This window comes from Pseudophryne corroboree, chromosome 1 (genome assembly GCF_028390025.1).
Source record: "Pseudophryne corroboree isolate aPseCor3 chromosome 1, aPseCor3.hap2, whole genome shotgun sequence".
NCBI lineage: Eukaryota > Metazoa > Chordata > Amphibia > Anura > Myobatrachidae > Pseudophryne > Pseudophryne corroboree.
In genome coordinates, this window is record NC_086444.1 from 898,703,436 (window position 1) to 898,730,250 (window position 26,815).

The following is a 26,815-nucleotide window of genomic DNA, read 5'->3' on the forward strand; positions in this document are numbered from 1 at the left end:
CACCGGTTTTACCCTAAGTCACATCTCTGCAGAAAAAGACACCGTCTTTTCAGCCTCAGTCCTTTCGTCCCTATAAGATCATATCTGCCCAGGGATAGAGGAAAGGGAAGAAGACTGCAGCAGGCAGCCCATTCCCAGGAACAGAAGCGTTCCACCGCTTCTGACAAGTTCTCAGCATGGCGCTGAGACCGTACAGGACCCCTGGATCCTACAAGTAGTATCCCAGGGGTACAGATTGGAATGTCGAGACGTTTCCCCTTCGCAGGCTCCTGAAGTCTGCTTTACCAAGGTCTCCCTCCGACAAGGAGGCAGTATGGGAAAAAATTCACAAGCTGTATTCCCAGCAGGTGAAAATTAAATTACCCCTCCTACTACAAGAAAAGGGGTATTATTCCACACTATATTGTGGTACTGAAGCCAGAAGGCTAGGTGAGACTTATTCTAAAAAATTTTTTGAACACTTACAAAGGTTCAAATCAAGATGGAGTCACTCAGAGCAGTGATAACGAACCAGGAAGAAGGGGACTATATAGTGTCCCGGGACATCAGGGATGCTTACCTCTATGTCCCAAATTTGCCCTTCTCACTAAGGGTACCTCAGGTTCGTGGTGCAGAACTGTCACTATCAGTTTCAGACGCTGCCGTTTGGATTGTCCACGGCACCCCGGGTCTTTACCAAGGTAATGGCCGAAATGATGATTCTTCTTCGAAGAAAAGGCGTCTTAATTATCCCTTACTTGGACGATCCCCTGATAAGGGCATAGTCCAGGGAACAGTTGGAGGTCGGAGTAGCACTATCTAGGATACTGCTACAACAGCACGGGTGGATTCTAAATATTCCAAAATCGCAGCTGATCCCGACGACACGTCTGCTGTGCCTAGGGATGATTCTGGACACAGTCCAGAAAAAGGTGTTTCTCCCGGAAGAGAAAGCCAGGGAGTTATCCGAGCTAGTCAGGAACCTCCTAAAAACAGTGCATCATTGCACAAGGGTCCTGGTAAAAATGGTGGCTTCCTACGAAGCAATTCCATTCGGCAGATTTCACGCAAGAACTTTTCAGTGGGATCTGCTGGACAAATGGGCCGGATCGCATCTTCAGATGCATCAGCGGATAACCCTATATCCAAGGACAAGGGTGTCTCTCCTGTGGTGATTATAGAGTGCTCATCTTCTAGAGGGCCGCAGATTCGGCATTCAGGATTGGATGCTGGTGACCACGGAGCCCAGCCCGAGAGGCTGGGGAGCAGTCACACAAGGAAAAAATTTCCAGGGAGTGTGATCAAGTCTGGAGACTTTTCTCCACATAAATATACTGGAGCTAAGGGTAAATTTATAATGCTCTAAGCTTAGCAAGACCTCTGCTTCAAGGTCAGCCGGTATTGATCCAGTGGGAAAAACATCACGGCAGTCGCCCACGTAAACAGACAGGGCGACACAAGAAGCAGGAGGGCAATGGCAAAAACTGCAAGGACTTTTCGCTGGGCGGAAAATCATGTGATAGCACTGTCAGCAGTGTTTCATCCCGGGAATGGAAACTGGGAAGCAGACTTCCTCAGCAGGCACGGCCTCCACCCGGGAGAGTGGAAACTTCATCGGGAAGTTTTTTCCACATGATTGTAAACCGTTGGGAAATACCAAAGGTGGACATGATGGCGTCCCGTCTGAACAAAAAACGGGACAGGTATTGCGCCAGGTCAAGAGACCCTCAGGCAATAGCTGTGGACGTTCTGGTAACACCGTGGTTGTACCAGTCGGTGTATGTGTTCCCTCCTCTGCTTCTCATACCTAAGGTGCTGAGAATTATAAGACGTAGAGGAGTAAGAACTATACTCATGGCTCCGGATTGGCCAAGAAGGACTTGGTACCCGGAACTTCAAGAGATGCTTACAGAGGTCTTATGGCCTCTGCCGCTAAGAAGGGACTTGCTTCAGCAAGTACCATGTCTGTTCCAAGACTTACCGCAGCTGCGTTGTCGGCATGGCGGTGGAAAGCCGGATCCTAAGGGAAAAAGGCATTCCGGAAGAGGTCATTCCTACCCTGGTCAAAGCCAGAAAGGAGGTGACCGCACAACATTATCACCACATGTGGCGAAAATATGTTGCGTGGTGTGAGGCCAGGAAGGCCCCACAAAGAAATTTCAACTCGGTCGTTTCCTGCATTTCCTGCAAACAGGAGTGTCTATGGGCCTCAAATTGGGGTCCATTAAGGTTCAAATTTCGGCCCTGTCGATTTTCTTCCAGAAAGAATTGGCTTCAGTTCCTGAAGTCCAGAAGTTTGTCAAGGGAGTATTGCATATACAACCCCCTTTTGTGCCTCCAGTGGCACTGTGGGATCTCAACGTAGTTCTGGGATTCCTCAAATCACATTGGTTTAAAACCAGTCAAATCTGTGGATTTGAATCATCTCACATGAAAAGTGACCATGCTCTTGGCCCTGGCCTGGACCAGGCGAGTGTCAAATTGGTGGTTTTTTCTCAAAAAAGCCCATATCTGTTTGTCCATTCGGACAGGGCAGAGCTGCGGACTCGTCCCCAGTTCTCTCCCTAAGGTGGTGTCAGTGTTTCACCTGAACCAGCTTATTGTGGTGCCTTGCACCTACTAGGGACTTGGAGGACTCCAAGTTGCTAGATGTTGTCAGGGCCCTGAAAATATGTTCCAGGACGGCTGGAGTCAGGAAAACTGACTTGCTGTTATCCTGTATGCACCCAACAAACTGGGTGCTCTTGCTTCTAAGCAGACTATTGCTAGTTGGATGTGTAATACAATTCAGCTTGCACATTCTGTGGCAGGCCTGCCACAGCCAAAATATGTAAATGCCCATTCCACAAGGAAGGTGGGCTCATCTTGGGCGGCTGCCCGAGGGGTCTCGGCTTTACAACTTTGCCGAGCAGCTACTTGGTCAGGGGCAAACACGTTTGCTAAATTCTACAAATTTGATACCCTGGCTAAGGAGGACCTGGAGTTCTCTCATTCGGTGCTGCAGAGTCATCCGCACTCTCCCGCCCGTTTGGGAGCTTTGGTATAATCCCCATGGTCCTTTCAGGAACCCCAGCATCCACTAGGACGATAGAGAAAATAAGAATTTACTTACCGATAATTCTATTTCTCGGAGTCCGTAGTGGATGCTGGGCGCCCATCCCAAGTGCGGATTATCTGCAATACTTGTACATAGTTACAAAAATCGGGTTATTATTGTTGTGAGCCATCTTTTCAGAGGCTCCGCTGTTATCATACTGTTAACTGGGTTTAGATCACAAGTTGTACGGTGTGATTGGTGTGGCTGGTATGAGTCTTACCCGGGATTCAAAATTCCTCCCTTATTGTGTACGCTCGTCCGGGCACAGTACCTAACTGGCTTGGAGGAGGGTCATAGGGGGAGGAGCCAGTGCACACCACCTGATCGGAAAGCTTTACTTTTGTGCCCTGTCTCCTGCGGAGCCGCTATTCCCCATGGTCCTTTCAGGAACCCCAGCATCCACTACGGACTCCGAGAAATAGAATTATCGGTAAGTAAATTCTTATTTTTTTTTTCATATTAAGTTAAACTAGGTCGCAACGATCATCAGGAAAAGATAAAGGATTTGTCACGAGAATGTGCCCAAAGGGCGAATGACCTAAAAAGTGCATCATCGTCATCCTCAACATCCTCATCTCACAGAAGAATTGTGGATAAAACACAGAGGAAAGAACTTGCCAGACCTAAAGGTAATCAGATATATTTCTGTGTTCATGGTCACCATTAAGGATGTGTTTTTATGTTTTATGTGTAGCCCTGTGATGTCATGTGAGTGTATTTAAGGCTAGTGTTTTACGTATGTAGCCTTGCGGTAGACCTCTACTGCTTGAATAATTGCTGTATATTTTAATTAGAGTGCTGCCTGAACTGTAATTGCTTACCCAAGGCGTGGGAACAGAATTTTTATTTTAGCAATCCCTAAGGGTGGGGTATAGCCTGCCTGGGTAGCCACGCAATAGTATAAAAGTTGGACTGAGTTGGGTCAGTCTTTTCCTCCTCTACATACAGTAATGCAGTCTGTTGTTAGGGAATTCTAACTTCCTTGATTTCTTTACTGAACTTTTGTTCTGTTGTGACTGTTCTGTTTCTGTACAGCAACTGCAAAGTTGCATTGCAGTAAAAGGGTAAATATTTTTAAGAAAAGTAGATGGCTATCAATTCCTCTGAAAAAGGTTATTCAGTTGCCGGCAATTAACTCGCACATCTAAATCAGTGCGGCACCTGGCACACTTTAGGACAGTTGGATCTCGCACAAGTCTTGAATAGCAAGCATTTTGTGTGCGAATCAGCCAAGTGAAGGGTGTGAGATAGAGTACCAGTGCTAGCGTTTAAACTCTGTGGCCGTTCACACCCTTTGCCGGCAGTTGAATTCCCCCCTATCTGTGAAATCTTTAACTGACTGATTACATTGTTTGTTTTTTCTTTTAAGAACCATCATCTGGAGGTGTGGCATACCATTCAAAGTCCTTTTCAGGCTCCCAGCAAAAATCTGTGTCTCCTTCACGTTCTAATGGCTTCAGGCAGTATCCCGATCCTCACTTCTTCAGCAGTCAAGGGAAAGGTCCATATAAGCAGCAGAGACAGGACCAACAGTCAAAGCCAGTGGCTTCACCCAGTACAGGTCAAACTGCAATTCCTGAGCCAAAACAATTGTCCAGAGTGAAGAACCATATTGTAACTGGCTATGATACCGATGGCAGTCTCGAATACAGAGAAAAGGGAACTGGCAGAAGCAAAAAACCCTGGCGGCCTATGCGAGAGACTCTTAACGTGGATAGCATCTTTACTGAAAATGAGAAAAGCCAGTCAAGTCCACGGCATTTAGCAAACTCTAATGGGAAACACCAAACAGTCAAGGATCAAAGCCTTAACCACTGCTCAAAAGAGAGTCCTAAGAGAAAAGTCCTGATGACCATTTATGAGGATGAGATAAAACAGGAATCTGGCAGCAGGAGTTCTTTGGAATCTGTTGGGAAAGGTCAGATGGAAAGGAGCAAATACATTCCAGAGTCGAAGATGTACCATCTTGACAGCTGGCAGAGGGCGGAGTCTGGGTATGAAAGCAGTGACCACGTCAGCAGTGGGTCAAGCAATCTAGATTCTCCAGTAATTGAAGGCACTAGCTTTGCTGATATGAAGGGTCTGCAAGAAGCAAATCTGAACAGGTAAGCTTAGTCTGTGCACACGTAGCTGTCTAGGCATTGTTGCATTAAACCTTTGCAGCTGTTGCATTAAATGAATATGAACGGTGGAGTCCTACAGGGGAGGCAGATATAACATGTGTAGAAAGAGTAAGATTTGGGTGGGTTATTTTGTTTTTGTGCAGGGTAAATACTGGCTGCTTTATTTTTACACTGCAAATTAGATTGCAGATTAAACACACCACACCCAAATCTAACTCTCTCTGCACATGTTATATCTGCCTCCCCTGCAGTGCACATGGTTTTGCCCAATTGCTAACAAAAATCCTGCTGCGATCAACTTGGAATTATCCCCCAAGTTCAAACTGTTATTTTACAGCAATTAAACCAATGTCTGGTTGCACCCGATTTGTGCATATTACATCACTCATTAAGATCCCAAATATAATTTACATAATATAAATGACTAATGTATTAGCATCTACTGTCAATTAGATTGGTTAAGTAGGTCATTTGTTGATTATAATAAGTAATATTAGAATGTGAAAGAAACTGCTAAATGCAGATAGGCAAGAGTGAGCTTTTATAGCCGTGTAGGCCTAAATGTAATAGGCTGCGATTTAGTAAAAGGGCATGTTTTTCTTCAAGTGTTGCTGTGGGATTTAGTAACTTAGCTGGCATGGCTGCATCTGATGCTTCCCTTCAGAAACGCCAGTCCTTCTACGAGGGAGCTCCCCTACCCTTCTGCACATCTGGTTCCTCCCCCAGTGTGTGCTAATCACCCCTGGTCAAAGTGATGCATCCGCTGGGGAAAGGAAACATTCAGCACTGTATACCTGGTGGCTGGAAAGGAGCAGCCATCGGGACATATAAACAGAGGGTGGGATGGATGATAGGGACCATAAAACTTGCTGATTTTATGGTATATTGTCGTTTTTAACTTTGTACTTACAAAATTGGTTTTATTTTAATTTATATTAAATATGTTTTAAATAGATTTTCAGGACCTAATTCAATCATGAAAGACTATTGTGAAGCAGGGGAATATAGTAGTCTCTTAAATGTTAAAGCAACAATTTTATTTTTTGTTTGACAAAACCAAGTCTCTGTTAGCACTGAATCACCCTTTTGTTTCAGTGCTGTACAAAGCCTTCCAGCGTGGCCTTACCCATAGATATTTACAGTGAAAAGAGTTTTCTCTGCCTTGACATTTCATTTTCTCAAATTGTGGAAGCAGAACAGATTTATTGTAGCATTACCACTGATGAACACAGAGTAGTCTGTAATTATAAAATGAAATGGGAAACTTGGATTTGACATGTTGGTAGAGGCAATTAACTGTATCCGGTCTTTAGGTTGACATGGTCACTAGGTCGACATGAAAAAGGTTGACACATGAAAAGGTCGACATGAGTTTTTCAAACTTTTTTATTTATTTTTTATTTTTTTTAAAAACTTTTTCATACTATGTTTCACGCGGACTACAATTGGAATGGTAACCTGCCGAAGCGCGAGCCATGTTAGGGGACACAGTGCATTAATTGGGGTTTCCAGTCACTTTACATAGAAAACAACGCCACAAAAATATTAAAAAAAACCTCACGTCAACCTTTTTCCATGTCGACCTGATGACTGTCGACCGAGTCAGTGTTGACCAATAGAGGTCGACTTAATGACTGTCAACCCTATGATCCACACCCGCAATGAACGCTGGGAGTCTGGGTAACGGCTCACCCTCAAAGTTGCTTTTTGTTGTAGTTATCGTGATGTCTATTGTTTCAGTTAGGTTTTTGGTGTAACACTGACTTTGGTCTGTTCCTCCTAAAACGGGCCATTAGAGCTCGGGGTCAAATGGTTTGGATGTGTTCCCAGTATGCATGCATGAGTATTGTAGGGCTCCAGCAAGGCTCATGTTTGGGTGGTGTTCTCCCTGCTCTAATATCCTCTAGGTATCCCCAAAGACAAACTTTTTCCATGTTGAAATTTAGATAGGTGTAAATGCCCCATAATGGTTAAAATGCTACATTTATGCTGATTAGTAGATATGGGTTATTGTCCTTTACATCTGTTTTAGAAATCTCGTGTGTGTGTGTGTGTGTAGCCCTTACACAGCAGCTAGCCCTAAGGCACTAGTTAAAGTGGATTTCTTCTCACTCCCTCAGGAGGGTGCGAGCAGAAATCCACTACACATGAGCTTGCCATGCAAGCATTTGAATAGCACTGGGCATGCATCCCTTCAATGATAACTGAATTCCCAACCCAATTCCCTGCCAGAATTAAGCCCTGTTGCTTTATAGGATAAACATCGCAGAGGCTTTTTAAAATCCGGAAGATAGCGGTGTGCCCATTAAAAGTGCTTCATTTTCCTTATCCTGGAATCCAAAGAGCCAGTGGCACCTTTGTTGAAGAGAAGAGGGTTTAATCTTTTCATATGTGATCGCTAGAGGAGACCCCTGTACTGCAGAAATTGTTCCGGGATGTGGTTATATAGAGGGAGATGTACTAAGCAGTGATAAAAGTGGATAAGGCAGTGGAGAAGTTGCCCATGGCGACCAATCGGCATTAACGAAACATTTATAATTTGCATTCTATAAAAGTATAGAGAGCAGCTGGCTGGTTTCCATGGCTCCCTTCTCCACTTTTATCACTGCTTAGTACATCACCCTCATAGGTCTCATACTGGCTTTAATAAACTCAAGGGCACCCTAACGTCCATTGGTGGCATCTGTTGCTGGTGAAAGCATTAAGGAGTCCAGAGATGGGTGATTTTTGTGCCCACATCCTGGCATCTATAAACAGTGCTGACACCCATTTCATGGTGTAATGCCCACAACCTGGCATCAGTAAGCAGGTAGCACCCTCATTTCGTGTGGTAATTTGATAATCCTGTTCTCCCTACAAGCTTTATGCATTTCAATCAAATAAAAAAAAAATAAATCTGAAATACATAATTTTTAAGTGCAGATTTTGGTATGAAAATCTTTCTACAGTTTTTCTCGTTTTGGGTAAGTGGATTATGCCTAAGCAAGAATCACAAAGTATTTTCTCTTACGTCCTAGAGGATGCTGGGGACTCCGTAAGGACCATGGGGATAGACGGGCTCCGCAGGAGACATGGGCACTTTAAGAAAGACTTTAGGTATGGGTGTGCACTGGCTCCTCCCTCTATGCCCCTCCTCCAGACCTCAGTTTACTACTGAGCCCAGAGGAGACTGGGTGCATTACAGGGAGCTATCCTGAGTTTCCTAAAAGAAAGTATATTTGTGAGGTTTTTTATTTTCAGGGAGCCTGCTGGCAACAGACTCCCTGCATCGAGGGACTGAGGGGAGAGAAACAGACCTACTTTAATGTTAGGCTCTGTTTCTTAGGCTACTGGACACCATTAGCTCCAGAGGGTTCGGTACGCAGGTCTCACCCTCGCAGTCCGTCCCAGAGCCGCGCCGCCGTCCTCCTCGCAGAGCTGGAAGATAGTAGCCGGGTGAGTATGAGAAGAAAGGAGACTTCAGAGGCGGCAGAAGACTTCAGATCTTCACTGAGGTAACGCACAGCAGTAACGCTGTGCGCCATTGCTCCCACACAGCACACATAAACGGCAGTCACTGTAAGGCTGCAGGGCGCAGGGGGGGGGCAGCAATAAATCTTGTTTTCTGGCAAAAGTATATATATATACACAGCTGGGCACTGTGTATATATAAAGAGCCCCAGCCAGGTTTTTAGATATTTGAGCGGGACAGAAGCCCGCCGCCGAGGGGGCGGGGCTTCTTCCTCAGTACTCACCAGCGCCATTTTTCTCCAAAGCACAGCGCTGAGAGGAAGCTCCCCGGACTCTCCCCTGCTTATCCACGGTGAAAGAGGGTTTTAAAGAAGGGGGGGGGGGGGGGCGCACATATTTGGCGCAAAATACATAGCCAGCCAGGTTTTTAGATATTTGAGCGGGACAGAAGCCCGCCGCCGAGGGGGCGGGGCTTCTTCCTCAGCACTCACCAGCGCCATTTTTCTCCAAAGCACAGCGCTGAGAGGAAGCTCCCCGGACTCTCCCCTGCTTATCCACGGTGAAAGAGGGTTTTAAAGAAGGGGGGGGCGCACATATTTGGCGCAAAATACATACAGCGCTATCTAGGTAAACATATTGTGTGTGTTTTTTCCTGGGTCATATAGCGCTGGGTGTGTGCTGGCATACTCTCTCTCTGTCTCTGCAAAGGGCCTTGTGGGGGAACTGTCTTCAGATAAGAGGATTCCCTGAGTGTGTGTGGTGTCGGTACGCGTGTGTCGACATGTCTGAGGTAGAAGGCTTTCCTAAGGAGGAGGAGGAGCAAATTAATGTGGTGTCTCCGTCGCCCACGCCAACACCTGACTGGATAGATATGTGATACACAAAGTGCACAGGTGAGAATTAATAGGGGTTAATAAGAAGCACAGAAGTGCTATGTAAGGGGTGTGATTAAAATAATATATACAAAGTGATAGGAAAAATAATAAGTGTTAATAAAGTGTTAGGGTGTGCCGACCTGAAGCAGCCCAGCCATACCGACACAGTGGCCACCGCACCCCACATCCACCCCATAAATAATTACAAATATATCTGGGTTAAATTCCCAGTGTAAGGCCACATGGTAATGGCACCTACAGCATCTGAGAGCCAGCTTACCTGGGGATACCCCTGGCTTCCCCTATGGCACTTCTGGAGTCAGCAATCCCTCCTAATGCTGACCCATTTATGCCTCTCTATATACAATACACAAGGTGGGAAGCTGCTCAATCAGATTGTAATGTCACTCAGGTGCTAAAAGGGGAGGGGTAATTCTGTGTAGGAAAAAAAAACTGTGTTCCCTAATGCACACCGAGTGAATAATATTACTTATTAACCCCTATTAATTCTCACCTGTGTGCTGACCTGGGGTGGCCGACCTGTGTCGACATCGTGGGGTCCTGCACCCCAGGCCCATACCTAGTATTAGGGACCCCCAGTGACGGAGAAGCCTTGTCGATCGGCCTGGGGGCTTAACCCTGTATCTGCAGATATACGCAACTAAGATCTCCGTATTATCTGACTATTATTATGTAGTAATATTATTCACTCGGTGTGCATTAGGGAACACAGTTTTTTTTTTTTTTTTTTTCCTGGATAGATATGTGGAATGTTTTAAGTGCTAATGTAAATTTATTGCACAAAAGATTAGATAAAGCGGAAGCTAGGGAACAGCCAGGGAGTCAACCCATGTCTGTCCCTATGTCGCAGGGACCTTCGGGGTCTCAAAAGCGCCCACTATCCCAAATAGTAGACACAGATACCGACACGGTATCGACTACGATGATGCAAAGTTACAGCCGAAAGTGGCTAGATGTATTCGATATATGATTATTGCAATAAAAGATGTTTTGCATATCACAGAGGAACCCCCTGTCCCATGTATAAGGGAAAGAAACCTGAGGTAACCTTTCCTCCCTCACATGAGCTGAACGAGTTATGTTAAAAAGCTTGGGTATCTCCGGAAAAAAAACTGCAGATTCCCAAAAGGATTCTTATGGCGTATCCTTTTCCGCCAACGGACAGGATACGGTAGGAATCCTCCCCTAGGGTGGACAAAGCGTTGACACGCTTATCCAAAAAAGTAGCTCTGCCATCCCAAGATACGGCTACCCTTAGGGACCATGCTGATCGCAAGCAGGAGGTTACCTTGAAGTCCATTTACACACATTCGGGTACCTTACTCAGACCGGCTATTGCGTCGGCTTGGGTGTGTAGCGCGGTAGCAGCATGAACAGATACCTGATCAGCGGAAATTGAAACCCTGGATAAGGATACCATCTTATTGACCCTAGGACATATAAAAGATGCCGTTTTATATATGAGAGATGCTCAAAGAGACATTGGTCTACTGGGTTCTAGAATCAACGCTATGTCGATTTCTGCTAGACGAGTTCTATGGACCCGGCAGTGGACAGGTGATGCCGACTCAAAGAGGCATATGGAGGTTTTGCCTTACAAGGGGGAGGAATTGTTTGGGGAAGGTCTCTCGGACCTGGTCTCCACAGCTACAGCTGGTAAATCACATTTTTTGCCTTATATTCCCTCACAGCCTAAGAAAGCACCACATTATTAAATGCAGTCCTTTCGGTCACAAAGAAACAAGAGAGTACGAGGTACGTCCTTTCTTGCCAGAGGTAAGGGCAGAGGGAAAAAGCTGCACAACACAGCTAGTTCCCAGGAACAGAAGTCCTCCCCGGCCTCTACAAAATCCACCGCATGACGCTGGGGCTCCGCTAAGGGAGTCCGCCCCAGTGGGGGCACGTCTTCGAATTTTCAGCCACATTTGGGTTCACTCACAGGTGGATCCCTGGGCAATAGAAATTGTTTCTCAGGGTAACAAGCTGGAATTCGAAGAGGTGTCTCCTCGCCGGTTTTTCAAATCGGCCCTGCCGACTTCTCCCCCAGAACGGGAGATAGTGTTAAATGCAATTCACAAATTGTATCTTCAACAGGTGGTGGTCAAGGTTCCCCTACTTCAACAAGGGAGGGGATATTACTCAACCCTGTTTGTAGTCCCGAAACCGGACGGTTCGGTCAGACCCATTCTAAATTTAAATCCCTGAACCTATACTTGAAAAGGTTCAAGATGGAATCGCTCAGGGCGGTCATCGCCAGCCTGGAAGGGGGGGATTTTATGGTATCTCTGGACATAAAGGATGCATACCTTCATGTTCCCATATATCCACCTCATCAGGCGTACCTGAAATTTGCGGTACAGGATTGTCATTACCAATTTCAGACGTTGCCGTTTGGGCTTTCCACGGCCCCGAGAATATTCACCAATGTAATGGCGGAAATTATGGTGCTCCTGCGCAAGCAGGGAGTCGCAATTATCCCGTACTTGGACGATCTCATAAAAGCGAGATCACGAGAGCAGTTACTGAACAGCGTGTCACTTTCACTGAAGGTGTTACAGCAACACGGCTGGATTCTCAATATCCCGAAATCGCAGCTGGTTCCCACGACTCGTCGGACCTTCTTGGGCATGATTCTGGATACGGTCTAAAAAAGGGTTTATCTTCCAACGGAAAAGGCTCAAGAACTCATGACTCTGGTCAGGAACCTATTGAAACCAAAACAGGTGTCAGTGCATCACTGCACTCGAGTCTTGGGAAAGATGGTGGCATCTTACGAGGCCATTCCATTCAGCAGGTTCCATGCGAGGACCTTCCAATGGGACCTACTGGACAAGTGGCCCGGGTCACATCTACAGATTCATCAGTTGATCACCCTGTCCCCCAGGGCCAGGATATCTCTCCTGTGGTGGCTGCAGAGTGCTCACCTTCTAGAGGGTCGCAGGTTCGGCATTCAGGACTGGGTTCTGTTGACCACGGACGCGAGCCTCCAAGGTTGGGGAGCAGTCACACAAGGAAGAAACTTCCAGGGTCTTTGGTCAAGTCAAGAGACTTGTCTTCACTTCAACGTCCTGGAGCTGAGGGCCATATACAACGCCCTTTGTCAAGCGGAGGCCTTGCTTCGCGACTTACCAGTTCTGATCCAGTCAGACAACATCACCGCAGTGGCTCATGTAAACCGCCAGGGCGGCACAAGGAGCAGAGTGGCAATGGCGGAAGCCACCAGGATTCTTCGCTGGGCGGAAAATCATGTAAGCGCATTGTCAGCAGTGTTCATTCCGGGAGTGGGCAACTGGGAAGCAGACTTCCTCAGCAGACACGACTCCCATCCAGGAGAGTGGGGACTTCATCAGTAAGTCTTCGCACAGATTGCAAGCCAGTGGGGACTGCCCCAGATAGACACGATGGCGTCCCGCCTCAAAAAGCTGCAGAGGTATTGCGCCAGGTCAAGAGACCCTCAGGCGGTAGCTGTGGACGCCCTAGTAACACCGTGGGTGTTCCAGTTGGTCTGTGTTTCCTCCTCTTCCTCTCATCCCAAAGGTGTTGAGAATAATAAGAAAAAGAGGAGTACAGACAATTCTCATTGTTCCAGATTGGCCACGAAGGGCCTGGTATCCGAATCTGCAGGAGATGCTCACAGAAGATCCGTGGCCTCTTCCTCTAAGACAGGACCTGTTGCTACAGGGGCCCTATCTGTTCCAAGACTTACCGCGGCTGCGTTTGATGGCATGGCGGTTGAACGCCGGCTCCTAGCGGAAAAGGGCATTCCGGATGAGGTCATTCCTACACTGATAAAGGCTAGGAAGGACGTGACTTCTAAACATTATCACCGTATATGGCGAAAATATGTTTCTTGGTGTGAGGCCAGGAATGCCCCTACGGAAGAATTCCATCTGGGCCTTTTCCTTCACTTCCTACAAACTGGAGTGAATTTGGGCCTAAAATTAGGCTCCATTAAGGTTCAGATGTCCGCCTTATCCATTTTCTTTCAAAAAGAATTGGCTTCTCTCCCAGAAGTACAGACTTTTGTGAAGGGGGTGCTGCATATTCAGCCTCCTTTTGTACCTCCGGTGGCGCCTTGGGACCTTTAATGTGGTGTTGAGTTTCCTTAAGTCGCACTGGTTTGAATCACTTAAAATGGTGGAGTTAAATATCTCACTTGGAAGGTAGTCATATTGTTAGCCTTGGCTTCGGCTAGGCGAGTGTCGGAGTTGGCGGCTTTGTCTCATAAAAGCCCTTATCTAGTTTTCCATATGGATAGAGCGGAATTGCGGACCCGTCCTCAATTTTTGCCTAAGGTGATGTCATCTTTTCATATGAACCAACCTATTGTGGTGCCTGTGGCTACACGAGACTTGGAGGATTCCGAGTCCCTTGATGTGGTCACGGCTTTGAAAATTTACGTGGCCAGAACGGCTAGAGTCAGAAAAACAGAAGCACTGTTTGTCCTGTATGCAGACCACAAGGTTGGCGCTCTTGCTTCAAAGCAGACTATTGCTTGCTGGATCTGTAACACGATTCAGCAGGCGCATGCGACGGCTGGATTGCCGTTACCAAAATCGGTCAAGGCCCATTTCACTAGGAAGGTGGGCTCGTCTTGGGCGGCTGCCCGAGGTGTCTCGGCACTACAGCTGTGCCGAGCTGCTACTTGGTCGGGTTCAAACACCTTTGAAAAGTTCTATAAGTTTTATACCCTGGCTGAGGAGGACCTCCTGTTTGCTCAATCAGTGCTGCAGAGTCATCCGCACTCTCCCGCCCGTTTGGGAGCTTTGGTATAATCCCCATGGTCCTTACGGAGTCCCCAGCATCCTCTAGGACGTAAGAGAAAATAAGATTTTAAACCTACCAGTAAATCTTTTTCTCGTAGTCCGTAGAGGATGCTGGGCACCCGTCCCAAGTGCGGACTACTTCTGCAAGACTTGTATATAGTTTTGCTTACATAAGGGTTATGTTATTGTTTTCATCGGTCTCCGACTGATGCTATGTTGTTTTTTCATACTGTTAACTGGTTAGTTTATCATAAGTTATACGGTGTGAATGGTGTGGGCTGGTATGAATCTTGCCCTTGGTTTAACAAAAATCCTTTCCTCGTACTGTCCGTCTCCTCTGGGCACAGTTTCTCTAACTGAGGTCTGGAGGAGGCGCATAGAGGGAGGAGCCAGTGCACACCCATACCTAAAGTCTTTCTTAAAGTGCCCATGTCTCCTGCGGAGCCCGTCTATCCCCATGGTCCTTACGGAGTCCCCAGCATCCTCTACGGACTACGAGAAAAAGATTTACCGGTAGGTTTAAAATCTTATTTTTTTTTTGCCAATTACAAAAAAAAAACACATTTGCCTATAGTACTTTCTTGTTGTTTCAACAAAAAAGCACTATTTTGGGTGGATAATCTTTTTGCCTTGTGTTGAGAAAAAAGCCTAATGGTGCTATTTTCATGATTCTCGTGAAAAAGCAAGTCAAACAAAGGTATAATTTGTGTCTGTACTGCATAAAACTATTTATTGTAATGCTGGATTGTGACCATTCCTAAAAGTGCTCAGTAGCGAAGGGTTAAAACAATAATTTGGTTTTTATTTCTCATTAAGAAAACTCTTAAATGCCAAATAGAAAAAAACAACTATAGAGTATATTTTGTTCAGTGGTTAGGAGTTCCTGAATAGCATATATAGTTCCACTGTTACAGCCCTGCACTCTTATACTCCTTTCGCACTGCACTTTTAACCCAAGTTATTGCTAGGTTAACCTGGGTTGTCGTTCAGGGGTGGTATTCATGTGACCGCCGGTCAGCTGACCGACAGTCACATGACCTCCTCCGTGAGCCCGACGGCTCACTATCCCGATGGTCGGCATGCCGACCAACAGGGACTATTTCCACTCATGGGTGTCCACGACACCCATAGAGTGGGAATAGAACCCGTGGCGACCGCAGGTCGCCACCGAGCCCGCAGCGTGGCGAGCGCAGCGAGCCCGCAAGGGGCTTGCTGCACTCGCCCCTCCCCGCCGGGATCCCGGCGTCGGTATGCTGCCGGGATCCCGGCGTCGGTAAGGTGACCGGCGGTCAGGAGACCGCCGGTCACCAGTACTACACCCGTCGTTCAGTGTAAAAGAGTTCAAAATAAAAATCCCAGGTCCAGTGACCCTAGAAATCCAGCCCAGGTAGCTTGCAGTGTTTGTTCCAGAAGGACCTTGGGGCAATGTAAAGTAGTACGCTGGGCTGTTTTAGAAAGTCCTGGTCCCTGCCCGATTTTTAAAGGGCAAAATGCGCCGACCCCTTTTTGCGGCACCCTGCTGAAACAGCCTGCCGCTACCGCATGAATTGATGCCGTGCGTACGGCATCTATTCATATTAAAAGGAGAGCTTGGGGGAAGCCTAGCACCTCCTTATGTACTAGGCATGCCCCATTAGTGACATCGAGGGGGCTGACCTGCCCCCAATGGTGGCGCCACGGTGGCCTATGCCTCTCCTCGGCCAGCCGTGCCTTTGTCGTGCGCAATGCCTGCCTCCCTGCCCTCCACAAATCCTGAGGGGAACACTAGTAAACTAGTAACCCTGATAGTCTGACCCAGGTCCCATGTTTACAGCATGGAGAGATCTGTATTTCCCCAGCGCTTGGAGATGATGTCTTCTCCCAACGTCAGCAGAAGAGTTCCACCACACACTAGTGCAGTATGAAAGGGGTCTGGCCTGGTTTGGAACAGAGTTCCAAATACTGTGTCAGACCCGGTACTTTTGGTGTAACTGGTATTACATCTTATCTTTGGTGTTTTGCAGCAGTCCTTTGCAGTTTCAGTAACTGTTGTGCTGTAGGTTTCCTGAGGTTTTTCACTGACTTAAAACACATACTAGAAAAAGAAGACCAGAGGGGAGTAGAATTTTGGTAAAATCAAATGTTTAGTGTTGTACATCTTTATATATTTTTGTGTTCCCTGTATTAAAATCATTGACGTTTTACATTGTTAGGTATTTAGTGCACTGCTCACATAAGTGCTTATTGTTTGCAATTCATGCTGTCAGTGTATCTAGTTTGTGGTCAGCCTTTGTATAGTTAGTTGAATATATGTTGGTTGGTAGTATTGAAACAGATGGAGTTTGGACTTTCGGTCTGTGATATCTGAGGCATGGATTACTGGCGTGGCTGTTTGGCATCTGTCTGTAGCTATGTGGGAACTCTGGTTTCGGTGGACAAAGCAGGTTGTACAAGCTGTTAAAATGTTGTTAGTCTAGGAACATTACAGTCAAAGGACTTTTCTTGCGGGGCGTTTAATTATTGTTAGAGGTATCTATCTGTAAGTTGGCATGAAGGAAATAGAGGTGTCTGACTGGAGCTACTGCTCAGAGATAGGAAGATTATGGAGGGTTCATCTGTTGGACATGCAGTGTCTTTATTGTGCTCAATCGCTTTGTCTGTCCATAGAATGAAGGACGGCAGGATGCTTCCTACTAGACATGAACAGTTTGTTAAATGTTGCAGGGGGAAGTGTTTGCATTTATCCATCATGAGTTTGGAAAAAGAAAATGTAGTCTAAAGCAGGGGAGCACAACTTTTTTAAGGGTGCGGGCTGCATTGGGGAAGAGAACTCTGTGAAAGGGCCACAGTAAAACTTTACCAACTTATACATGTAAAATGCATGAAAATATGTTCAATATACCTCTATATAATCTCCAAAGGTTCAAAGAAAAATCAGGACTGCTGCTTTTAAGTGCGAAACACAAATTTAAAATGGATTTACTCAGCAGGGGAAAGGGTCCTACTTTAGCAGGAAACGCAACTACAAACTTAAAGACAACCAAGGTACAATATTATATATGTAATGGAGGATATGTTCACTGGGGCCGTGTATTGATTGTGCACATTTACTGATTTTACCTGCCTGAGTACAGCTGGTGTATGCAGCGGTGCTGCTGGTAATGTCACAGGTCCCATTGATACTAATGAATCGTGGAAATGCTCCTCCCAAGCCGAGGTTGGAATACGTTTTGAGTGAGTGGTCATCACTGTCGCAAGTGAGTTTAATTGCTTCAGGACCAGTGGGATTGGAGTAACCCAGTCTGAAGAATTATAGATGGGCAGTGCTCATTGTGGAATGGGGTTGTCGAGGGTTTCCACCCTGATGACTAAATCTAATTTAGTATGTTTGGAAATTGCTTTTGCTAGGCCACCAACTGTGTAGAAGTGATTAAATAAAAATGGACCTTCTTCCCACCAGCTATGGTTCCGTGTGGTGATTTACTCTGGCTGAGATGTTATGACCTGTAGTATAAGGGTTTAGTGAATTGTGTAACACAAGGTAACCCGTCATACTTTGGCAGCTTAATACTGTGTATACACCACAGGAGATGGCGGCAGACTGGAAGGTAACATTAGGATATCTATTTCTACAGGAAGTTCTGTAGATCCATGTAGTCTCCTCGCAGTGGGTGTTGAGGTGCCTCCTACAGTAAATGTATGCAAGAATCTAACAGTTTGATTAAAAAAATAATAATACATAATTTAAGTCCCCCAGTTGAACATATTTGTTTTACCTGCTCATCCTCTTTCAGTAGTTGAATCACGAGTCCAAGTGGTTTGGGTGATAATCACTTGGTCTTCCACTCCTTTATTCCCCCAGACATTGCAAACTGAAGAAGTTCACATGCAAATATCCTATTATTTTCCAAATGATGCAAGCTTCAGATTGACCATAGCACTACCCGCAGGGGTCCAAGCTTGGTGGTTTCACTATTTATCAGGACAGAAAGGTCATAAAAGTTGTAGTTTCCCCCTTTGTTTTTGTTTTTTATTGTATTTGTAACTTTTATTTCTGTCATGGTTTCATTACCTTTTCTTTTATGAATCACTGATGAACAATTCACACATTGGGGGATATCTGGTAAAACATTGTGTGCAAAAAAAAAACGTAATTTTTTTTTTTTTTTTTTTACAGGCTATTCTGATTGATGGCCTGTAAAAAAAAAAAAAAAAAAAAAATTTAAAAATGCCCTTTCTCCCAAAAACACGCAGGTTCAGTGAAACCTGTGTGTTTTCGGTAGAAACGGCAAACGGGGCTGTTTCTGGGAATTTGGTTTTGCCTGCCTGAGGAAACAGGTGAAACAAATTCCCCAAATGACAGGTACAACCTGCAGTGTCCCATGCCCGCTGCAGCAGCAGGAGGCTGAGACTGCAGGCATGGTAATGTGGCCCGGAAGCTGCCCTCTGCGCGGTGTGACCCCCGGCGGAGAATCCGGGGCAGCGCCGTGACCGCATCCGCCCCCGGCAGCGGTCACATGACGGGGGAGCGCCCATGTGACCCTGGGAAGCCGGAGGAGCAGCGCTGCACCTGGAACTGTAAAGTACCGGGGCTAATTGGATATTCCCCATAGTCTTCTATATAGACGTGTACATTAAGCTCTGTAAGTGTTATTACTTCTTCCTTTTTTTTTTTTTTTTTTTGTAGCTTTTGTAAAAAAAACAAAAACCTTTGAATGCACCATAATGGAATATTCTAGTTATTCATATTTAAATTAAATAAAACTTGTAACACATATGGGGTCATATTTATCACAATCTGCATTTTTAATATGGAGGTGATTTTAAATATTTTTGCCATAAATTCATAGTGAAAATGTATATTTTCATGCAAACTTAGGAAGTTTTTGTTGGGCTCTGATGAGCGCCAGTCCTGGGGAAAAGCTGGAATCCATGTGATAGCGTAGCACCCATAACACTACTTCCTGGTTTGTTTGTCAGCCAGCCAATGCGCATACACCACCACTCTATAAAATGAGTAGCTGATAGGATAAAGCCGCCTGGAGGTGGCGTTGTCCTATGGGGGGCCAAGCTCTGGTAAGCTTGGTAAATCTGTCCACTTTGCAGCTGTCTGAATAAAGGGTCCGTTGCAGTCAATCCATGATGCGTCCGGGGGATACTGAATATTTGCAGGTATCTGGCACCTCCCAATAACTGCTGTTTTTAGGTAATGTCATGCAAATATTTGATAAATAGGCCCCATGGTGCGATTCTTTTATGAACACTATTAAATGTGATTAACCTGATAACTGCAGTCGTAAAATTGTACACGCCAACATTTTTCAACTGATCGTATCATACTGTAGCAAACCTTGTATTGTTGTTGCTTATATAAAGCTAGTTTTATCTATTTGTTGTGTTCTTTTTAGCAACAGATGTGGTTGGATGTTGTGTTGAGAGTGTGTGTGTGTGTGTGTGTGTGTGTGTGTGTGTGTTTCATGTCCTGGCTTCACGTGTAAGGTTTTTTTTGTAGGTTAGCAAGTGTCGACACAGACCACAATTATATGTAGATGGTAGGTTAGGTCAGCGATAATTTGCTGTAATAGAGGTTATAAGCCACACTGAATATCCAGAAATATTAATGCCATATGTTTTGGGTTTTTTCAGTGACCAACAGCCAGGAAATGGATTTCTTTCTACCTCTCCACACAACAGAAGTCAGTCAAACGGTAAGCTGTGTTATATACTACCGCTGAACAGCCTTATCAGTATTGAAATGATTGGGGCAGCTTATTTAGAACGGAGGGTGACCTACTGTAATTGTAGCATTTAGGCCTAGTGCTCCACTTTACAGGAAATAAACATAATTAAAATAAATTAGAATCCTTTCCAAAAAGACTTCATAAAAAAACACCAAGTGCTACACATGTCAGACAAATCACAGGTTAATTGTACATAGAACCCTAGAGATTTCTACACTATGCAGTGTCCTCATTATCTTGGTGCATGGGACTCCTATGGACACCATTTCTCTGCTGTGCAGCATATTCTCACCACTAATTTCATTAGTTTGGCAATGACTGGCACTTCACACGCTGCAGCTCTTAATGTTCTAGAGATTTGCAGCATGCAGACAAACAGGTTTCCCTGTACGGTACTGCCATAATAGAATGCTGACCTTTTGAAGTTTGTTATGGAGAATCTTATTGAACTTTTCCATTTTGGATTTAGTTCACTTGTTTATACTGTAATATTGGTGCTTACTTGTGGATCTGGTACCTTCTCATGCTGTGGTGTTGATGTCCCCCTCTTAGGGGTCGATCCCATTAGCCGTGATGATTAGAATGTTTCTCTTCTGACAAATCTAGCAAGTTCACAAGGTAGTGGCATCAATATCATTGCTGGAAACTTTAGGGGTATATTCAATTGAAGTCGAAAACTGCAGTCTGTCGAAAAGTCAGCAGTTTTCGACTTTTTAAGGTCGAATCCGGATTCATCCTATTCAATAAATCCCTAAATTTCTCTAACGTCCTAAGTGGATGCTGGGGACTCCGTAAGGACCATGGGGATTAGCGGCTCCGCAGGAGACTGGGCACAACTATAAAGAAAGCTTTTAGACTACTGGTGTGCACTGGCTCCTCCCACTATGACCCTCCTCCAGACCTCAGTTAGATTCTTGTGCCCGGCCGAGCTGGATGCACACTAGGGGCTCTCCTGAGCACCTAGAAAGAAAGTATATTTAGGTTTTTTATTTTCAGTGAGATCTGCTGGCAACAGACTCACTGCAGCGAGGGACCAAGGGGAGAAGAAGCTAACCTACCTAACAGGTGGTAGTTTGGGCTTCTTAGGCTACTGGACACCATTAGCTCCAGAGGGATCGACCGCAGGACCCGACCTTGGTGTTCGTTCCCGGAGCCGCGCCGCCGTCCCCCTTACAGAGCCAGAAGCACGAAGAAGGTCCGGAAAATCAGCGGCAGAAGACTTCAGTCTTCACCAAGGTAGCGCACAGCACTGCAGCTGTGCGCCATTGCTCCTCATGTACACCTCATACTTCGGTCACTGATGGGTGCAGGGCGCTGGGGGGGGGGGGGGCGCCCTGAGGGCAATAAATAACACCTTGGCTGGCAAAATATACATCATATATAGTCCCAGAGGCTATATAGATGTAAAATTACCCCTGCCAGTATCACAGAAAAAGCGGGAGAAAGTCCGCCGAAAAGGGGGCGGGGCTTCTCCCTCAGCACACTGGCGCCATTTTTCCCTCACAGTTCCGCTGGAAGGAAGCTCCCTGGCTCTCCCCTGCAGTCTGAGAATACTACAGAAGGGTAAAAAAGAGAGGGGGGGCACTAAATTTAGGCGCAGTATAGATATATATCTATATGTAATATATATATAAAAAAGCAGCTATAGGGAAAACACTCATTGATAGTGGGATCCCTGTGTTATATAGCGCTCTGGTGTGTGCTGGCATACTCTCTCTCTGTCTCCCCAAAGGGCTTTGTGGGGTCCTGTCCTCTCAGAGCATGCCCTGTGTGTTTGCGGTGTGTCGGTACGGCTGTGTCGACATGTTTGATGAGGAGGCTTATGTGGAGGCGGAGCAGATGCCTGTAAATGTGATGTCACCCCCTGCGGGGTCGACACCTGAGTGGATGGTGCTGTGGAAGGAATTACGTGATAGTGTCGACTCCTTACATAAAAGGTTTGACGACATACCTAATGTGGGACAGCCGGCTTCTCAGCCTGGGCCTGCCCAGGCGTCTCAAAAACCATCAGGGGCTCTAAAACGCCCGCTACCTCAGATGGTTGACACAGATGTCGACACGGATACTGACTCCAGTGTCGACGACGAAGAGACTAATGTAACTTCCAGTAGGGCCACACGTTACATGATTGAGGCAATGAAAAATGTGTTGCACATTTCTGATGTTACCCCCGGTACCACAAAAAAGGGTATAATGTTTGGAGAGAAAAAACTACCAGTAGCTTTTCCTCCATCTGAAGAGTTAAATGAAGTGTGTGAAGAAGCGTGGGCTTCCCCTGATAAAAAGATGGTAATTTCTAAGAGATTACTAATGGCGTACCCTTTCCCGCCAGAGGATAGGTCACGCTGGGAAACATCCCCTAGGGTGGATAAAGCGCTCACACGCTTGTCAAAGAAGGTGGCACTACCGTCTCCGGATACGGCCGCCCTGAAGGAATCTGCTGATAGAAAGCAGGAGGCTATCCTGAAATCTATATATACACACACAGGTGTGATACTGAGACCGGCTATAGCTTCAGCCTGGATGTGCAGCGCTGCTGCGTGGTCAGATTCCCTGTCAGAAAATATAGATACCCTAGACAGGGACACTATTTTGCTGAACGTAGAGCATATAAAAGACGCACTTTTATACATGAGGGATGCACAGAGGGATATTTGCCGGCTGGCATCCAAAATTAGTGCAATGTCCATTTCTGCCAGGAGAGGGTTATGGACTCGGCAGTGGACAGGTGATGCAGATTCCAAACGACACATGGAAGTTCTGCCTTATAAGGGTGAGGAATTGTTCGGGGATAGTCTCTCGGACCTCGTTTCCACAGCAACAGCTGGGAAGTCTACATTTTTGCCCCATGTTCCCTCACAACCAAAGAAAGCATCGTATTATCAGGTACAGTCCTTTCGGCCCAATAGGGGCAAGCGGGTTAAAGGCGCGTCCTTTCTGCCCAGAGGCAGAGGTAGAGGGAAAAAGATGCAGCATACAGCCAGTTCCCAGGAGCAAAAGTCCTCCCCCCGCTTCTTCTAAGTCCACAGCATGACGCTGGGGCTCCACAGGCAGAGCCAGGTACGGTGGGGGCCCGTCTCAAGCATTTCAGCAATCAGTGGGCTCGCTCACGGGTGGATCCCTGGATCCTTCAAATAGTATCTCAGGGGTACAAACTGGAATTCGAGACGTCTCCCCCCCGCCGTTTCCTTAAATCTGCCTTGCCAACCACTCCCTCAGGCAGGGAGGCAGTGTTACAGGCAATTCAAAAGCTGTATTCACAACAAGTGATAGTAAAGGTGCCCCTACTTCAACAAGGAAGGGGTTACTATTCCACAATGTTTGTGGTACCGAAACCGGACGGTTCGGTGAGACCCATTTTAAATTTGAAATCATTGAACACATATATATCAAAAAAATTCAAGTTCAAGATGGAATCGCTCAGGGCGGTTATTGCAAGCCTGGACGAGGGAGATTACATGGTATCGCTGGACATCAAGGATGCTTACCTACATGTCCCCATTTACCATCCTCACCAGGAGTACCTCAGGTTTGTGGTACAAGATTGTCATTACCAATTCCAGACGTTGCCGTTCGGTCTCTCCACGGCTCCGAGGGTCTTTACCAAGGTAATGGCGGAAATGATGATACTCCTTCGAAGGAAGGGAGTTTTAATTATCCCGTACTTGGACGATCTCCTGATAAAGGCGAGGTCCAGAGAGCAGTTGTTGGTAGGGGTAGCACTATCTCGGGAAGTGCTACAACAGCACGGCTGGATTCTAAACATTCCAAAGTCACAGCTGGTCCCTACGACACGCCTGCTGTTCCTAGGGATGGTTCTGGACACAGAACAGAGAAAAGTGTTTCTCCCGGAGGAGAAGGCCAAGGAGCTGTCCTCTCTAGTCAGAGGCCTCCTAAAACCAAAACAGGTGTCGGTGCATCACTGCACGCGGATCCTGGGAAAAATGGTAGCTTCCTACGAAGCGATTCCATTCGGCAGGTTTCATGCAAGAACCTTTCAGTGGGACCTGTTGGACAAGTGGTCCGGATCGCATCTTCAGATGCATCGTCTGATAACCCTGTCTCCAAGGACAAGGGTGTCTCTGCTGTGGTGGCTGCAGAGTGCTCATCTTCAAGAGGGCCGCAGATTCGGCATACAGGACTGGGTCCTGGTGACCACGGATGCCAGCCTTCGAGGCTGGGGAGCAGTCACACAGGGAAGAAACTTCCAAGGACTATGGTCAAGTCAGGAGACTTCCCTGCACATAAATATTCTGGAACTAAGGGCCATTTACAATGCCCTAAGTCAGGCAAAACCCCTGCTTCAAAACCAGCCGGTACTGATCCAGTCAGACAACATCACGGCAGTCGCCCATGTAAATCGACAGGGCGGCACAAGAAGCAGGACGGCAATGGCAGAAGCCACAAGGATTCTCCGATGGGCGGAAAATCACGTGTTAGCACTGTCAGCAGTGTTCATTCCGGGAGTGGACAACTGGGAAGCAGACTTCCTCAGCAGGCACGACCTCCACCCGGGAGAGTGGGGACTTCATCCAGAAGTCTTTCAAATGATTGTAAACCAGTGGGAAAAACCACAGGTGGACATGATGGCGTCCCGCCTAAACAAAAAGCTAGAAAAATATTGCGCCAGGTCAAGAGACCCGCAGGCGATAGCTGTGGACGCTCTGGTAACACCGTGGGTGTACCGATCGGTTTATGTGTTCCCTCCTCTTCCTCTCATACCAAAGGTACTGAGGATAATAAGGAGAAGAGGAGTAAGAACTATACTCATTGTTCCGGATTGGCCAAGAAGAGCGTGGTATCCGGAACTTCAAGAAATGATGTCAGAGAACCCATGGCCTCTACCGCTCAGACAGGACCTGCTGCAGCAGGGGCCCTGTCTGTTCCAAGACTTACTGCGGCTGCGTATGGCGGTTGAACACCGGATCCTGAAGGAAAAGGGCATTCCGGAGGAAGTCATTCCTACGCTGATAAAATCTAGGAAAGAAGTAACCGCGAACCATTATCACCGCATATGGCGAAAATATGTTGCGTGGTGTGAGGCCAGGAAGGCCCCAACGGAAGAATTTCAGCTGGGCCGGTTCCTGCACTTCCTACAGTCAGGGGTAACTATGGGCCTTAAATTGGGTTCCATTAAGGTCCAGATTTCGGCTCTATCGATTTTCTTCCAGAGAGAATTGGCTTCACTACCTGAAGTTCAGACTTTTGTTAAGGGAGTGCTGCATATTCAGCCCCCTTTTGTGCCTCCAGTGGCACCTTGGGATCTCAACGTGGTGTTGGATTTCCTAAAGTCACATTGGTTTGAGCCACTGAAAACCGTGGATTTAAAATATCTCACGTGGAAAGTGGTCATGTTGTTGGCCTTGGCTTCGGCCAGGCGTGTTTCAAAATTGGCGGCTTTGTCATGTAAAAGCCCTTATCTGATTTTCCATATGGATAGGGCAGAATTGAGGACTCGTCCCCAGTTTCTCCCCAAAGTGGTATCAGTTTTTCATCTGAACCAACCTATCGTGGTGCCTGCGGCTACGAATGACTTGGAGGCTTCCAAGTTGTTGGATGTAGTCAGGGCCCTAAAAATTTATGTTTCCAGGACAGCTGGAGTCAGGAAGGCTTTTTATCCTGTATGCGCCCAACAAGTTGGGTGCACCTGCTTCTAAGCAGACTATTGCTCGCTGGATCTGTAGTACGATTCAGCTTGCACATTCTGCGGCTGGACTGCCGCATCCTAAATCAGTAAAAGCCCATTCCACGAGGAAGGTGGGCTCTTCTTGGGCGGCTGCCCGAGGGGTCTCGGCTCTTCAACTTTGCCGAGCTGCTACTTGGTCAGGGGCAAACACGTTTGCTAAATTCTACAAATTTGATACCCTGGCTGAGGAGGACCTTGAGTTCTCTCATTCGGTGCTGCAGAGTCATCCGCACTCTCCCGCCCGTTTGGGAGCTTTGGTATAATCCCCATGGTCCTTACGGAGTCCCCAGCATCCACTTAGGACGTTAGAGAAAATAAGAATTTACTCACCGGTAATTCTATTTCTCATAGTCCGTAGTGGATGCTGGGCGCCCATCCCAAGTGCGGATTGTCTGCAATACTTGTATATAGTTATTGCTTAACTAAAGGGTTATTGTTGAGCTATCTGTTGAGAGGCTCAGTTGTTATCATGCTGTTAACTGGGTATTGTATCACGAGTTATACGGTGTGATCGGTGTGGCTGGTATGAGTCTTACCCGGGATTCAAAATCCTTCCTACTTGTGTCAGCTCTTCCGGGCACAGTATCCTAACTGAGGTCTGGAGGAGGGTCTTAGTGGGAGGAGCCAGTGCACACCAGTAGTCTAAAAGCTTTCTTTATAGTTGTGCCCAGTCTCCTGCGGAGCCGCTAATCCCCATGGTCCTTACGGAGTCCCCAGCATCCACTACGGACTGAGAAATAGAATTACCTTTGAGTAAATTCTTATTTTTTCGACAAGTCGATGAATTCGACGTGTTGAAAAGCACGTGGATCGGCGGAATAGCTGCCGATCCACGTGCTTGTGTCAAATGGTTTTGGCCCCCTTTTCGACCATCTCAGTCCAACATAAAAACATGTCGGCCTTAGATGAGGGATTAGAGCAGGAGAGGGTGGGGGGGCCGCAGGAAGACGGGGGGGGGGGGGGGGGGGGGGGACACAGCCTCGTCAGCCAGGGAAGATCAGCGCTGAAGCAGGATGTCACACAGCCGCTCCGCTCACGGCAGCTTCCACCCGGCTCCAGCAAGTGAGATCACGCTGGAGCTGGGTGGACACTGCCGTG

General features: G+C 46.7%; 1 protein-coding gene across 1 annotated transcript in view; it reads left to right on the forward strand.

Annotated features, from left to right (window-relative positions):
* Positions 1-26,815, forward strand: part of USP53 (ubiquitin specific peptidase 53) — a 99,648-nt gene that overhangs the window by 59,068 nt on the left and 13,765 nt on the right. The window contains exons 11-13 of the mRNA XM_063920235.1: positions 3,541-3,705; positions 4,446-5,181; positions 19,937-19,998. Of these exons, the coding sequence (XP_063776305.1) occupies positions 3,541-3,705; positions 4,446-5,181; positions 19,937-19,998 (963 nt within the window). The remainder of the gene's footprint in view (positions 1-3,540; positions 3,706-4,445; positions 5,182-19,936; positions 19,999-26,815) is intronic.